Source organism: Sminthopsis crassicaudata, chromosome 2 (assembly GCF_048593235.1).
Source record: "Sminthopsis crassicaudata isolate SCR6 chromosome 2, ASM4859323v1, whole genome shotgun sequence".
In the NCBI taxonomy this organism is placed as follows: Eukaryota; Metazoa; Chordata; class Mammalia; order Dasyuromorphia; family Dasyuridae; genus Sminthopsis; species Sminthopsis crassicaudata.
The window spans coordinates 514,840,416-514,857,266 of NC_133618.1; the positions used below are offsets into that span (position 1 = coordinate 514,840,416).

Consider the following 16,851-nt stretch of genomic DNA (forward strand, 5'->3'; position numbering starts at 1 on the left):
ACCCCGCGGGAGAAAACAAAACAAAACAAAACAACATAGTTGTGGGGGGACTTGGACAATCCTGGAGTATCCAGTCCCTAGGGGCAAAGTGATTGGAGACTTTAAGAGGTTCCGACCTAGAAATCTAAACCACTAGAGGAAGGGGCTGAGGGAAGCAGGAGGTCAGGTTGGGCTGTAATTGTCAGGGCTTTTGGCCAATAGGCGTCAATAAGATTGTACCACGCGGAGGAGTGCAGGAGGGACCATTTTCCAATTCAATTTTTTTTTTTGGTAGGAGAGGGAGGGGGAGAAAACTAGTGTGGGGGGGGGGAGGGTGGACTGGGACGAGGGGCGCGTGGTTTTCCCATCTCATCCCAGGAGGAGGAGCTGAAGCATCCCGGACAGCCAATCAGAGACGAGCTGAGGGGGGGCCGCTTTGAAGAAGTTTGGGGGAAAAAGTTTGGAAAAGTTTCTATAATAAAGAGGGGGCGTCGGGCGGGTGGAGGCGGCGGCGGCGGGGGCAAGCCCCGGGTGAGGACGCAGAAGCCCCCCCCCCAGCCCCGAGTACAGGCCTAGGGACTCTGGCCAGATCTATGGGGGCTGCGAGCTGCGAGGATGAGGAGCTGGAATTTAAACTGGTGTTCGGGGAGGAGAAAGAGGCCCCCCCGCTGGGGACAGGGGGGCCTGGGCCAGGGGAAGGTTAGTGCGGGGTCGAAAAGGGTTTTGGGGTCCAGGGAGGGGGGGTTGGAGGGGCTGGGGTCTGTGAATCTAGGGGCTTGCGAATGTTGGGGCGGGAGGATAAAAGATTTGAGGCAGCCATGAGAGGGATTCCTTGGAGCTTGGGGGTCGTAGAGATGGGGCTGGGGGCATGGGCACTGCTTTTTCCTTTTTAGGTCGCGGCTCTGGTGGGGGGTGGGGGCCGGCTGGTCCGCGGCGCACCGCCTCCAGCGCCGGCTGTCACTAGGACGGGGAACTGGAGGGAAGAAGGGAGGGACTGACAAATGGACACAACCGGGTTGAGATCTGGGGGACATGGAACATCCTCCGGAGAAGATGAAGCCCTGCTTTGGGTCGCGTCCTATCCCATGCTTCCTACCAGAAAGCCTCTAGGCCCGGGAGATGGGGCAGGACCGGACGAAACAAAACTAGGGTGGAGAGGGAACCTCAGGTCCCGCCGGAGCTCCCCCTCCGAGTTTCGAGGATGCCCCCCTTCGTCTGGCCGCAATGAGAGGCAGATGGCTGGGAAGAGCCGGGGGCGGCGGCCGATGCTTGCACGGAATCCGCGGCCCCCCTCGACCCCCCCTCCTCGTCCCGGCACGCAACCACCTTCTCTCCTCCTCCGGATTTGGGGGAAGGGGGAGAGGAGACCCCGCCCTCTCCGCCCACCCCTAGTCACCACAGTCACGGTGCCCCCCCCTTCTTCCCTGGGCCCCCGGGGCCAGGCCACGGTTACGATGGTAACAGAGGAGCCTGCCAGCGCAGTTTGGGGGTTTGGGAACCGCTGCTAATTGGGTTCATGTGTGTGTCGCCCCCGGCCCCGCCCAACACCGCCCTAAACCCTCCTCTGCTCTTAACAAGCCTCACCCCAACCAAACCCCTCTTAGTCACGCCCCGAAGCCTAAGTCCAGCCCCCTTCCTCGTGGCCCCACCCTCTTGAAGCCCACCTTGGAATTGAAGATATCTTGTTCCCCGGTACCCCTTCAGGGTTCAAGGAGATGGTCTGGTTGGCAGGATAGCTTCCAGAGCTACAGGGACACCTGTAACTGGAGGGCACATCTCCTTTATTGTCATGTCTGGGGATGCCGCAGGAATCTTTCCATGTGGTGGAGCCTGATGGGTAGAGAGAACTTGGGTAGTCAGAAGCCTCTGTGGGACAAAGATTCCATCTCCTGCCCCCACCCCACCCCTTTTCTTCCCTTCTCTTTCACAGAGCTGGACACAGAAGATTCCCCCTCTTGCTGCAGTTTGGCTCTGGGTGAACCTCCTCCCTATGGTGCCTCCCCTATTGGCATCCCTCGGCCCCCACCATCGAGGCCGGGCATGCACTCCCCACCCCCGAGGCCTGCACCACCACCTGGTACCTGGGAGAGTCAGCCAGCCCGATTGGTGAGGCTGGGGGGACCTGGTGGGGGACCTGGAGGGGCTGGAGGGGGCAGAATCTTGGAGTGCCCAAGCATTCGCATCACCTCAATCTCCCCCACACCTGATCCTCCACCCTCACTAGAGGATGCCCCAGACAACTGGGGTGATGGCTCTCCCCGTGATTATCCACCACCTGATGGCTTTGGAGGCTACCGAGAGGTTGGAGGTCCTGGCAGTGGAGGCTCCTTCTTTAGTCCCAGTCCTGGGAGCAGTAGTTTGTCCTCCTGGAGTTTCTTCTCAGATGCCTCTGATGAGGCAGCCCTGTATGCTGCCTGTGATGAAGTAGAGTCAGAACTGAATGAGGCAGCTTCAAGATTTGGCCTGGGGTCTCCACTGCCCTCACCTCGAGCCTCCCCTCGGCCTTGGACCCCTGATGATCCCTGGGGTGTATATGGTCCCAGTCCTGGAGGTCGGGGGCCTGAGGACAGCTGGCTGCTCCTTAGTGCCCCAGGCCCAGCCCCAGCCTCCCCCCGACCAGCCTCCCCTTGTGGCAAAAGGCGTTATTCCAGCTCTGGCACACCATCCTCAGCCTCCCCTGCCCTGTCCCGCAGAGGAAGTCTGGGGGATGAAGGGCCTGAGCCAACTCCCCCACCACCACCACCTCTGGCTCGGGATCCTGGCTCCCCTGGCCCCTTCGACTATGTAGGGGCCCCACCAGCTGAGAGTATCCCCCAGAAGACTCGACGGACATCCAGTGAACAGGCAGTGGCATTAGCCCGACCTGAAGACTCTACTCCATGTAATGGAAAACCTGTACCAGGTGGGGAGGAAGCTGTGGCCCCTCCTGGACCTCTTCGAAAAGATGTACCTGGCATGGACTACCTGGCTGTGCCCTCCCCACTGTCCTGGTCCAAGGCCCGAATTGGGGGACATAGCCCCATCTTCAGGTGAGGGTACCAGAGACCCCTTTCTGTAAGCTTGGGGAAGGGGAGGTGAGCCATCTGCTGTCTGTTTCTGCTGAGTAGACTGGCAGGGAGAAGGGGATAGGACTGAAGAAGACTTCTTTCATCCCACATCAAGAGATTTTTTCTCTCCCTGCTTCCTACATGCTAGGCTAGAACTAACTTGGTGACAAAAATGGATATTTATGAATGAATACAACTTTGCAACTTAATTTCATGCTACTTTGTTTTGACTTTTTAAAAAATGCTATTTCCTCAATCCTTCTATCTACCCAGACCCTTGTTTACTTGTATACTTAATTAGAAGTAGCTAGATAGCACAGGAGATTGTGTGTAGGAGCTGAAGACAGGAAGAACATAGTTCAAAACCTACCTCAGATAGATAATTTGGTTGCTATATGAACATGAGCAAATTATTTAACCTCAGTTTCCTCATCTGTAAAATAAGTCTGATAATAACATCTCTCAAAGTTGTTATAAGAATAAATTCAAATTATATATATATATATGTATATATGTAATTGTAAACCTTAAAGTGCTATATAAATGCTAGTTGTTATTATTTTAAATTTCTGCCATGTGTGATTGAGTTGGCTCAAACTGGACAAAAGAGTTAGACTTGCTGCAGGTTGACTCATCTAGATGAAAGTTTGGAGGAGATTCCTTCTAATGAGCTCTGTAAGAACCTATCATTTAACAAGCCTTCATTCTGAGTAGTTGGAGTAATACAAAGGACTCCGCTTTTAGAGCTCTCAAAGTAGTAAGAGTGAGAAGAATGTTGTACCTGGAATCAGAGTTCTGGGTTTGAATTTCAGCTTTGACACTAGTTGTTGTTCTTTGGTCATGTCCAACTCTTTGTGACCCCATTTGGGGTCTTTTTGGCAAAGATACTGGAGTGACTTTCCATTTCCTTGTCCTTCTCCTTTTACAGATGAAGCAACTGAGGCAGAGTTAAGTCACTAGCCCAGGGTCATGCATCTAGATATAGGGGTTTTCAAACCACTGCTCTAGGGCCAGCCCAGACATTTATTCGGCCCATTGGGTTATGGTAAATGGGCTGAGGAGTGGAGACAGAGTGTGAGTTTTTGTTTTTACCATAGTCCAACCCTCCAACAGTCTGAGGGACAGTGAACTGGCCCTCTCTTTAAAAACTTTGAGGACCACTGATCTAGAAGGTATCTGAAGCCAGATTTGAATTTTTAACATTAGCTATGTAATTTTTGCTGAGACTCAGTTTTCTTATCTGTGAAATGGCAATAATATACCACCTATCTCATAAGGTACTAGAAAACTTTAAATGATTATATAAGCATGTTACTGCTTTTATTGTTATTAGTATTGGAAAGAGCTTTAGACTATGAATCAGGAGACCTGTATTCTTCTATTAATTCAATGACTTTAGTAAAATCACTTAATCCATGTGATTCCTAAATTTCTTCATTTGCAAAATAAAGTTATTCCAATTATATGACCTCCAAGGTCTCTTCTCATTCTAAAATACTGATTTATACTTTTATCTTCTCTGTCTCATACTGAAGTATAGAAGGATTAGAGAAACAATTAGGTATGTAAGAAAACGAAAAGCCCAACTTTCCTTCCTAACTTTCTAATCCATAATGTTCTAGAGCTCTAATTTCTGGGTCTTTGAAGAAGCAGAGAATACACTTGTTCCTGTCATGTTGCTACTTCTTCCAGAGCTCTGAGTGGATCCAGGTGTTCTGTCTCCTGTGTTCCTCTATAGCTATTTCTCTCTTAATTCTTAGGGAGCTCAGAGGTGGGAGTAAAGCTCAGGGGGGAGTTTGGGTCAAAGTTATCCTAGTTTTGAAACCAGGAGAAGAGGGATATCGATTTTCCTTTTCCCTCCCCTGCCAGGGCCTCAGCACTACCCCCCCTGGACTGGCCCCTCCCCAGCCAATTTGAACAACTGGAGCTGAGAATTGAAGTACAACCCAGAGCCCATCACCGTGCCCACTATGAGACAGAGGGCAGCAGAGGTGCTGTCAAAGCCACACCAGGGGGACATCCTGTGGTCAAGGTAACCAGAGGCTTTATTGAAGGAAGCATTCTGTCCCTTCTCTACTCCCAGCCCTTAGGACAGATGGGCTCCAGCTGTGTAGCCCCATAACCATGCCCTTTCCCACGATCCCTGGCAGCTCTGACCTGCCTGGTTAGCAGACTGGAGGAGGGGCTAGGCTGCTTCAAGGAGGAGAATAAGAGTGGGTACGCTTTCTTTCAGATTCTCTGATACTAATCCCTCCCCATTCCCCCTTCTCCCCCCATGCCATTTCCCCCTCATTTCATCCCCTGGGAGTTTTTACAATTTGCTCTAGAGAAGGATGGTCAGCTAGATGTCAGGGGGTAAGGTTAGAGTGAAGTCAAAGGTCACTGGGAATTAGATTGTCACTACATTGAGTCCAATGTCTCCTTCAACTTTCTTCTGCCATCTCCCCATCCAAGTCTGGGCCCTTCTCCAAGAGCAACACTCTTACTCCAGGCCATCTTTTCCCAGTAGCCCATGCTCTACCTCCCCTGAGAAATATATTCCAGTTTTTCTTTTATTCTTCACCCTCAACCTCAATCTCTGAAAATCTTGGGATATATTATGGATGCTACTGTAGTAAGCTCTAACTCATACTCCCTATTTTCCTCCATTAGCTACTAGGCTACAATGAGAAGCCATTAACTCTGCAGATGTTCATTGGTACAGCAGATGAGCGGAACTTGAGGCCCCACGCCTTCTATCAAGTCCACCGCATTACTGGCAAGATGGTAGCCACAGCTAGTTATGAGGCTGTGGTCAGTGGTACTAAGGTGCTAGAGATGACTCTGCTCCCTGAGAACAACATGGCTGCCAAGTGAGTCTTCACTTACACTCTTTAGTGCCAGCAGGGCCTGGGGACCAGGAGCCTTCAAGGGGGCCCAGCATCCAGGACCAGGTCATCCATTCCTCTTCTTTCTTCCCCTTACCCCCTTCCTCCAAAAAGGGCTAAGAATATGTTCCTGCAAGACTGTTTCTAGGAGGTGGGACGGTATCATTGTTTTAGGTCATTAAATCCCTTAGAGAAGTCTGTTTGGGGATAAGATGGGGTGCAATTGGGGGGTATCACTCTTGCTTTTGGGGAGTTAATTTTTAATTAGGGTATCTAGTATCCAGTTCTTCAAATAAGTCAGGAAATTAAAAGGGGAGTATATTTGTTAATGAATAAGCATTTATTAAGCACTTACTAGATGCTAGGCACTGTACTAAGTGCTAGACATAAAGAAAGGCAATTGCCTGCGCTTAAGGTGTTCACTGTCTAATAACTAGATGCACATAAAATGGAAGGTTATCTTAGAAAGTTAGTAGGAAAAGGGAGGGGCTGGGAAAAGCATCCCAGAGAAGGTGGGATTTGAGCTAAGCCTTAAATGTGGAAGTGAGAAGAGGGAACATTCCAAATATGGAGGATAATCCAGGCAAAAGCAACACTCCCGGATGGTGTGAAGGACCACCAAGAAAGCCCGTGTCTCTGGCTCAGGAGTTTATGCAGAAAAACAAAGTATGAGCACACTAGCAAGTTGGGAAGAAGACAGGTTATGGACTTTAATTACCAGATAGAGGGGTTTTCATTTGATCTAGAGGTTATTACCTATAGGGAGATAATTAGAATTTATTAAATGGGTGGATGGGAGGGAGAGGGAAGTGACATAATCGAACCTGGAGGTTGTTGGAAAATCACTTTGGCGACTAAGTGAAATGGGAAGGGTCTTGAATGTGTTCCCTTGGAGAAGTTCATCTTGGTCCAGGAAGGAAAGAGTAAAGTGGTTCTTAACGTTTTCCCCTGACCCCATGTGGACAGCATTGACTGCGCTGGAATCTTGAAGCTTCGGAACTCAGACATAGAGCTGCGCAAGGGGGAGACAGACATTGGCCGCAAGAATACAAGGGTCCGGCTTGTGTTCCGTGTACACGTGCCACAGGGTGGCGGAAAGGTCGTGTCGGTGCAGGTGGCTTCAGTACCCATTGAGTGCTGTGAGCAAAGAGAGAGGGCTGGGTCAGGGGAGCCCCGGAAGAATAGCTAGGTTTTTCTGTGCTTCCATGTTCTCCTGCTTATGCTATTCCTATTGTCCCAGCTGCTTCTCCGTTAGTCTTTCTGCCTATCTGTTTGCAGAAGGCTTTCCAACTCACCTCCTTGCCTATGGTTCCCCTCCACACTGCTGGGATCCTGTCATTCCCAGTCTGCATGTCCACGGATCTGCTGGGATGCCTATGCTTGCTTCACCCTAGCATGAGGGTGAAGGGTAGGATTTCCTCCTGTTGTGGCCCAACTCTAGAACCAGCGAGTGGTGAGGGAAAGGGGAGGCTGCTTCACATTATCCACATCCTTGCCCAGCCCCTCACCCTTTCTGATTGCAGCCCAGCGTTCAGCGCAGGAGCTGCCCCAGGTAGAAGCCTATAACCTGAGTGCCTGTTCTGTTCGTGGGGGTGAGGAGCTGGTGCTGTCAGGAGCCAATTTTTTGCCAGACTCCAAGGTGGTTTTCATTGAGAGGGGCCCTGGTGAGTATTCAAGGGAGTGAGTAGAACCCATGCTAGAGAAACATGGGAGGAAAAGTGAAGTCCAGTGCAAGGAAGAAAAGTTAGGACTAAGGGAAGTGTTGGGATTCTGGAACAAACTATCTGGACGACTGGGTGGGGGGAGGGGAAATCATCTATGCCTCCAAGTACTCAGTTCTAGAGACAGGAAAACTCAGTCTTGGGAGGCATATGTGACTTCTTCCTCCCCCCCCCCCCAATGGATAAAATAAGATAGTATGTGCAAGAATATTTGGGAAAACTGAATACAATGCAAAAGTTAGAAATAATTTATATTATAGTTTAATTCTCTCTATATATAATATATAAATTATATACATATAACAGTGGCACCCACTATTCCAGATGATGTTGAAATAAAGGAAAGCTAGCACTGCTGTCATTCTGGGGGTTTGTTTAAAGTTTATATCATTCATCTATTTGAATTTTACTATCTAATTTTTTATTTTTTCTCTACAAGGACTTAATTACTATAATTAAGGGAGAGCCAACTTGGCTTCCATGGGATTGTGGGAAGTGGGATAATATTGAATAAAGGGGATCTTAACTTCCATCTTCCAAATTTTAGGTAGCTTCTCCATTCTAAATTGTAGCTTCAATAGCACAAAACAGCTATGAAACAGAGATTCCCTCATATGATTCCCAAAGATGAAATCTACTCAGGTGTTTGGTGGTGGGTGGAATGAGAAAGTATTTCTGGGCTAGGATGATAAGACATCTGAAGAAGGGAAATAGAAGGATTTCTAAGGGCCATGCTTTCCATTCTGAAGCTTTGAAGTCCTAGACATCTGCTTCTACTTTTTTTTTAGTTTCCCAAGAACCCTACTCCTACCATTAGTGGAAGATAGACTCTGCTTAACCATAAAGCCTAGCTAGAATGAAATCTAGAGTACACATGTAGGTAGACTTGTGAAAAGGGAAAAGGCACTCATTTAGGTTGAGCCAGCTTTTTCTTTCCCATTTGTCCTATGGTCCAGAAAAGGAGATTCCAGTGCCCTTCTAAGTGATGTGTTTGATATTAGGGAATAATCTGGTTTCTACCAAAGGGCAAAGCATTATGCAAGTTATAGAATCATATTAAGGTTGTCTGGATCTACCACTGACCCTACATTGGTTCTTTCCCTCACCTATCCTCAGTTTGATTTTCTGTATCATAGTAATAAAATTGAATCTAATTCCTAGGATACAATATTTTCAATTGGCAAGGCACCTTGAAAATCATTAGTCTAGCTCTTGATCTCAGACCTGCAGACCTGATGGGGGTCTGATTGTGGTGTGATACTTTTCTGTACCTCAAAGTCATACTGTGTAGTTGTCCCTTCATTAAAACAAATATCAAATGAGATCAATAAGTCTTTTCAAAGAGAATTATAGATTTAGATACAAACAGATGGATGTATAAATGGAAGATAAGTGATGAGATGAGAGTAGTGATAAGCTTTTTTCCATTCTACTCTGGTCAGACCACAGTTGGACAGTGTTGGGTCTGGCTGCTACATATTAGGAAGTACATTGTCAAAGGAAGATATAGAGGACAGTGACCAAATGATTAAGGAACTCGAAGCAGTAGGATATCTTGCCTTAAGAAGAAATGGCCAGGGGGGAATAGGACATATTATCTGCTTTCAAGTATTTTAAGGATTGTCATCAGTTAGACTGTTATACTTGACCTTGGAGGTAAAAAAGAATTAAGACTGAGGTGGATCAGTATATGTTGAAAAGAGGCAGATTTAGGTTTGAAAGTTTAATATTTAACTTTATAATAGTCTGAAAGAGCTATTAGTCCTCATTAGAGGAGACCTTCAAATAGAGATTGAATGATCACTCATCAGATATATTATAAAAGAGGTTTCTGTTCAGGTATTGTTATTCATTCATTTCCATCAAGTCTGCCTCTTCATGCTCCCATTTGGGGTTTTCCTGGCAAAGATACTGGAGTGCTTTGCCATTTCCTTTTCCAGTTCATTTTACAGATGAGGAAACTGAGGCAGAGTACAGTGACTTGCCTAGGGTCTCATGATTAAGAAGTGTCTGAGGCCGGATTTCAGCTTCGGAAGATGAGTCTTTCTGAGTCCTGGCTCAGCCCTCTGTCCACCTACCTGCCTATTCAGCTATGGATTGGATCAAATAAGCTCAGAAGTCCCATCCAAAGCTGTGATTCAATGAAATATGACTATTTGAGTTTGGGATACACTAATTCTTGGTTTCTCTGGTTATGAGCAGTCCAAATTCCCCTCCAACTGAGGTAGTTTAGTAACATTGTGGGGGTTCCCTTTTGTATGTTTTGCCTTTCTCTTCTCTCTGGAGTGGGGGGTAGGAGAGTAGAGCTTGAGCTCCATGTCCCCTTCTCACAGATGGAAAGCTGCAGTGGGAGGAGGAGGCCACTGTGAACAGGCTGAAAAGCAATGAGGTAATATGGTATTCTTGGGGGACTCCCGCTTGCTTGGGGGAGGTGGATAGCCCGGAAATTCCCCACTGCTCCAGCCCAATATGCTTCATGGGCTACATTCTCTCCACAAGAGGGCAGCCTGGGAACCCTGGAATTGGATATCTCCCTTCTGGATGAATTCTACTCAATAAGAGATGAAAAAAAGGCTGGAGCCTGGGTTAGTGTCCTGGGAAAGGATTTTTGGGCTGTTCTCGGTTTCTCATTTATCCCCTCTCCCCCCCAGGTGACGTTGACTTTGGCTGTACCTGAGTATAGCAATAAAAGAGTTTCACGACCTGTCCAGGTCTACTTCTACGTCTCCAATGGAAGGAGGAAAAGAAGTCCTACTCAGAGCTTCAAGTTCCTGCCTGGTATGATGCAGGAGGGCACGAGGTCTGGTGGGGAGGCTCAGTGGGCGCTGATGAGAGGAGTGACACTGACCCCTTATTCAAGAATGAGCCCTGGGGCGCCTGCCTCTTGACTGGGCTTCCTTCCTCTCCTGCTTCCCAGAGAAACGGCTTCCGCCCACTCCAGGGAGAAGTGAGGAGAGTTAAAGGGGTAGCAGGGAGGGGAAGAGACTAAGGCGGGCAGAAAGCCCCTCACCTAGAACCCCTTTTCATTGTTACATTTGTGTCCTTCCCCGCTTCCTTCTCACCATTCCCAGTGATCTTCAAAGAGGAGCCACTCCCAGATTCATCAATCCATGGTTTTCCTTCAGCTCCTGGCCCTCCTTTTGGTACCGACATGGACTTCTCACCACCCCGACCCTCCTATTCTTCTTATCCCCCTGATGATTCTTCCTATGAACCCCCATATTTGTCTGAGGGGTTCAACTTTGGGACGCCCCCGCTCTATCCCCAGACAGGCCCTCCTTCCTATAGGCCTGGCTTGAGGTTGTTTCCAGAGCCTAATGGGAGTCCTGGCTGCCCCCGTCCTCCTCCCCCTAATAGCTTTCTTCCTCGACCTTTCTCTGCTGACCCCTATGGAGGAGGTGGGGCCCCCTTCTCCCTGGGGCTGCCTTTTCCACCACCGGCTGCCTACCAACCCCCATTGCCCTCCTCTCCCCAACCTGAGGGGCCCTTCTCACCCCAGGGTGCCCACCCTGCTGCTGAGGGCTATGATGAAGTGGGGTCAGGATATGGCACAGGGGAGGGAGCCCCAGAACAGGAGAAAGACAGGGGCAGCTATGGCAGTGGCTTCCGAGAGAGCGTCCCCATCCAGGGCATCACACTGGAAGAAGGTGGGTAGGTGGGGTCTGGGTGGGATACATATCTCTATGTCTGTGTCTTTCAGTTGGGAGGAGGCCTTATCCAAATAGAATGGGACCTAGTCTCTTTTTTTTAGTGACAAAGATATGGCTTCCTGGGAATTGATCCTGCTAATACTTGAGGATGGATTTGGATGAGGGTGCTACAGGGAGGGAGGTTATAATGGACTTTGGGGATCTCCTTTAGTTATTAATAGCCTTTTTGTCAAGTTGGGATTAGGCAGATTCTGGGATACCCTCAGAGTATGTGTACAATGAGATTCTTTTGGTCTCTTGAGTGTAGCTGCCCTAGAAGAAATATGGGGTGGCTCTAAACTCAGGGGTATTTGTGATGCTCTGTCTATCCCACTCCAGCCCTATTGCAACTATTCAAACTCTGTGGTTTCTTTTCTCATGCTAATGGCCAGCAGGATGGAGAAGGGGGGTAGAAAGTGATCATGCTTTGCTACTGCTTTTGGCTGAGATTTTTCCCCTTTCCCCACAAATGCTGCATGAAAATCTCTCTCTCCTTTTTCACACATGGAGGTGAAGATCTGAATTTGCCCCCTAAGAGCCATTCAGATTACCCCCACCCCTGAGTAAAGTAGCATGCACAGGACTCTATTTAATGGCTAAGGGGTGTGGGAAGGGGAGAAGGGGCCCCACATTAGAGAACAGGGCTGGTGTTCTCTGCAGTAGTGGAGATGTGATAGGGGTTGGGGGTTAGAGAACCTCACTGGTGAAAGTGAGATAGCTTTGAGAAAAGAGGGACTAGGATCTACTTCAACTATCTGTTGGAAAAACTTAGACATAGTGGGAATACCTTGAGTTAAGGTATAGGACCTAAGAGTCTTTAGGTAATGGCCTGCCTGGAAGGGTCTGAGGCTTTTGGGGAGAGAGGGAACCTATTCCAACTTCCTTTTGCTCCTCATCCCACCTCTCCCTTCCAGTGAGTGAGATCATTGGCCGAGACCTGAGTGGCTTCCCTGTGCCCCCTGGAGAAGAGCCTCCTGCCTGAATTGTTGCTGTGGTGGTGTACTCCACCTGCCCCCAAGCTCCCTCTGCCTGGATGGTGGCTTCTCCCTCCCTCTCTCACTCCCTCACTGCCCTTCTTCCTTCCTCCCTTCCCTTCCCTGCCCTCCTTCCCCTTCTATAGTTTTGGGGTAGAGTCCTCCTCTGGTGCTTCTTAATTCTACCTTTGGGTTCCTGGCCCCAACTCTAGTCTATGGTCTCACCCCACCAAGTGGTGCTACTTAGGAAGCCCTGGAGGCAGGGAGGACAAGATTTGGTTTGGGGAGAGGGAGTAGACAGGGGTGGGAGACTGGAACCAGTGGTGGGAGAGAAGGAGGCTTGGGAAGATACAGGGAGCTTCTGGGGCATGGTCTCCTTGACTGGAGAGTGAGATGACTCCTGGTCCTGATAGAGGGGGCCCCTGGGATTCTGGCTAATAAGGGTAAGGGGTGTATATAGATCATATGTACAGGATATGGTATATTGGATGGCAGGGGAGATTCTGTATTAATAATAAACTGCTCATTGGTTAGCATGATTGACTCAGAGTTATTTGGGGGAAGGGAAGATTGGGATAGGTTGTTTTTCTAGCCCTGATTTCAGGAAGCCAGTTGTGTTGGAGGAGAAAGAGGAAGGTTGGGCGGGTCTCCAATTACTGGCTTGAACCCAAGAGTTTCCGGGAGGAAGTGAACTTGGTGAGGGAAGGAACTGGAGACCTGCTTTGTTGAGACTCATAGAGTTTGGGAGTGGGAAGGGAGTAAGGGGTGGGATTGTTGGTTGAAGGAATGTTTCTCTTTAAAGCTCTGGCCAGGATAGAACTATTCTACCAGAAGTACAGCTCTACTAACAGATAGAAGGTTCTTGAGAGAGGTGAACCTTCAAGGTTTAGCTTTACCATTTGTCTCCCACTTGAGGCAGAGGCCCTGAAGATTCATCTAGACAAGGGGCATTTCATCACTTGATGGTAGGCTCTAGACCAATGTCCCTTCCAATCTCAGAGATCATTTTCAAGCCCAACCTTGTAATTTTATAGACAAGGAAACAAGAGTGGCAAAATAAGTTGCTTATGATCATATGAGCAGTGATGGAACTGGAACTAGAACTAAACCCAGGGAGCTTTCATAATTTCATAATTCAGTCCAATTCACTGAACATTTGAAGCTGTGATTCTACTCAGCCTGTGGTCAGTGAAATCTGTGTTCTTTGAATTGACTTCCTAGGAATGTACATATATTTGCTCTAATATTCCTGGCTCCTCATCCCAATCCCTAGTGAACACACACTCACACACACACACACACACACACACACACACACACACACACGAGCAAAATTAGAGAAATGGCTGGAAACCAAAGAGAGAAGCAATAGTGGTCCAGTTCAGCACTGAACTCCTTGGTATTATACTCTGGCAAGCTTAGTTAACCCAACAATTTCCCTGTCAGCAGCATTGATACCTCCCATTGGTTGCATAAGAGCATCAGGGGACCTTAGTTATAAGATTCTTTATCAGTGATAAGCCTCAACTACCATTTTGAATATCTTCTCCTATAGTAGGATGTGGTAATCTTATGATTTTTATTTCCAGGGCTAATTTGGGGAAGGACAGGGATTCTTACAAGTTCTTATCATCATAGACTTACATGATATTCTCAGGTTGGGGGGTAGAATCCTGGACTGTAAAAAATAGCATTAATGGATTTACTTTTATCAATCTAATTAAATGACTGCTACATGCTAAGCACTGTTCTAAGCTTGAGGGTACAACAACAAAGGTCCTCCTTAAATTTGCATTTTTACTAGGGGAAACATATCCATATGATAATTGACTCTGGCCTTATTGTCTTAGAGCAGTTAGCTAGGTTGCTTTCTCACAGTTCTAGGGGTATGTTACTCTCTGAGGTGTTGGTGGGGTGTATGGGTATTTTTTTTCTAAAGCTATTGCTCAAATCTCTGTTCCAGTATATTCCAGCCTGTTCTATCATTAATGATCATTAGTGCTCCCGTACTATTTAACCATTTAAATAGTTAGCTATTTTTAGGTTAAACGTGCAATTCTTTTAAAGATATTTCCAGATTTGTCATATTATGCAAGAAAAATCAGACCAAAAGAGAAAAAAAAAAACTATGAGAAAGAAAAAGCAAACAGAAAAGGTAAAAAATACTATCTTTCGATTCACATTCAGTCTCTATAGTTCTCTCTCTGGATTCAGATGGCATTTTCCATCCCAACTCTACTGGAATTGTCTTGAATCAGCATATTGCTAAGAAGAACCAAGTCTATCACATTGATTATCATATAATCTTGCTGTTATTGTATACAATGTTCTCCTAGTTCTGCTCACTTTACTTAGCATGAGTTCATGTAAGTCTTTCTAGTCTTTTCTGAAATCAGCCAAGTTATTTCTTATATAACAATAACAATCCATTACATTCATTTCCATAACGTATTCAGCTATTCCCCAATGGATGGACATCCATTCAGTTTTTTGCCACAACAAAAAGAACTGCTACAAATGGGTCTTTTTCTTTTTGCTGATCCCTTTGATACAGAACCAGTAGTGACACTGCTGAATGAAACTGTATGTACAATCTTATAGCCCTTTGGGCATAGTTCCAAATTGCTCTCCAGAATGGTTCACAAATCCACCAACAATGCATAAGTGTCCCAGTTTTCCCATATCCCCTCCAACATTTATTATTATCTTTTCCTGTCATCTTAGCCAGTCTGAGAGGTAAAGTGCTATCTCAGAGTCATCTAAATGTACATTTCTCTAATCAATAGTGATTTAGAGAATTTTTTCATATTACTAGAAATGGCTTTAATTTCTTCTTCTGAAAATTGTCTATTCGTATTCTTTGATCATTTATCACTTGGAGAATGGCTTGTATTCTTATAAATTTGAGTCAATTATATATTTTAGAAATAAGGTCTTTATCAGAAACATTGGCTGTATAAATTAATTATCAGATTTTTGCTTCCCTTCTAATCTTGGTGCATTGGTTTTGTCAGCAATTAACTTTTACAAAGATATATTTACTTCAAAGATAAAAAGCAAGAATTGAAGTGGCAAACATTTCTCTTCTAACAATTTCCCCTATGTCATTGCTTTCCTTGAAAACAGTAGACTTATACTGAAGATGATTTCTATGTAGCATTCACCCATCAAGTTAATTTCCAAATGGTGGCAAGCTTGATGGATGGATGAGTGTAGATCTCTACTAGTAATATACTGGGACAGGTAAGTTGTTTGGGATGTCTCTCTTCATTATAATGCTTCTGGCAAATTCTGATACAAACTCCAGTTCTGAGAATCTGGTAGTTCGCTCTCTTGACTTTTGAAGCTGATAAGATCGTAACCATCTCAAATCTCCTTGCCCTAAAATGAGAAAGAATAAATGCAAAAAGGTTGATATTTATAAGACCTCCAATGGGGAAGACCTTTGCTTTCTTGCCTTGCAGCATTGTCTCTCTCACCAGAACTCAACCAAACAGTATAAAAATTAAGAGACTAGGATTGGGTAATTGGTGCCTTTTGAATTCATTCTTGTTTCAGCTTATGTAAACAAAAAGCTCTTCTTTAACTCAGTTACTAGACTTGAACCAGTTGGTGTAAGCTCAAGTTTATATGGAAATTGCATCAGCAGAACATTCTACATGTGCTCATAAAGACTGAGCTTATAGATTATCTCATAAGGATGGGACTTATTGCATATATAAGTATATGCAAAATGATTACATGGTAATTTTTAGAAGGAAACACTAGCAATTGGAGGGAATATGATAAGAGCTGGGTGAAGTGTTGATAGGATGACTTTTGTCTGGGAAGTCAGTGGTCTGTAAGATTCTGCCCATCTCACTTTCCTAGTTTTCTGCAATGTAAATTTATGTGTTTGATGTGTTAGAGGTGGTTGGGATGCCTATTTCCCTTCTTTAGGTCCTAAACACTAGTGTGCCCAAGAAACAATTACTATAGAGTTTGGATAATTACTCTAGTGTTCTTTTTCTGGGTAATCTTTGGAAACCCCCTCTGACCATTTAAGAAATTTTTCTTAATATGTTCTTTGTGCAAGACATTATGCTAGAGAATGGACCAGAGAAACACTAAGATAAATAAAATATGCTTGACTTACCCACCTACCACCTACCCTACCATCTGGAAGCTCTTGATCTAGTAGAGATGACGAGTATACATCTTTACTAATGAGACCATAAGGTGGAATGAGAGGTTAAAACAAAATGTAGTAGCAGTTCAGGAGAGCTCATTCTGGCTAGAAGGAAGTTGCATGGAAGAAGTAGGATTGTTTAGGCTTGGAGAGATTCAGATAGTTTCATCAGGAAGTTAGGCAGCCTTGGAAGAGGGAACAGACTTAAGAAGGCAAGTTGAATGGACAGATTGTTGTATTTGGAGTCAGAGGAATTGGGTTCATAATCTGGCCTGTCATTTACCTTGAACAAATTATTTGATTTTTTTTTTTTGGCTTTAGTTTCTTTATCTAAAAAAGAAAGGGTTAGACTTTTATTGTTTTTCAGTGATTTCTAATTCTGTGACCCCATTTGAGGTTTTCTTGA

The 16,851-nt window shown here is 46.0% G+C and overlaps 1 protein-coding gene across 1 annotated transcript; it reads left to right on the forward strand.

The window, feature by feature from the left end:
- Nucleotides 1-451: 451 nt before the first annotated feature.
- Nucleotides 452-12,813, forward strand: NFATC4 (nuclear factor of activated T cells 4). Its single transcript, XM_074294375.1, has 10 exons — nucleotides 452-678; nucleotides 1,910-3,008; nucleotides 4,896-5,058; nucleotides 5,679-5,878; nucleotides 6,860-7,032; nucleotides 7,417-7,557; nucleotides 9,948-10,003; nucleotides 10,266-10,392; nucleotides 10,686-11,261; nucleotides 12,218-12,813. The coding sequence occupies exons 1-10, from the start codon at nucleotides 573-575 to the stop codon at nucleotides 12,283-12,285; spliced, it is 2,709 nt and encodes a 902-aa protein (XP_074150476.1). The 5' UTR covers nucleotides 452-572; the 3' UTR covers nucleotides 12,286-12,813.
- Nucleotides 12,814-16,851: the final 4,038 nt, after the last annotated feature.

Coding starts and splice junctions, on each gene's coding strand:
- NFATC4 (XM_074294375.1), top strand. CDS start 573: ATGGGGGCTGCGAGCTGCGAGGATGAGGAGCTGGAATTTAAACTGGTG. Junction 10,004..10,265: donor ACAGGCTGAAAAGCAATGAG/GTAATATGGTAT, acceptor TCTCCCCCCCAG/GTGACGTTGACTTTGGCTGT. Junction 10,393..10,685: donor GAGCTTCAAGTTCCTGCCTG/GTATGATGCAGG, acceptor CACCATTCCCAG/TGATCTTCAAAGAGGAGCCA.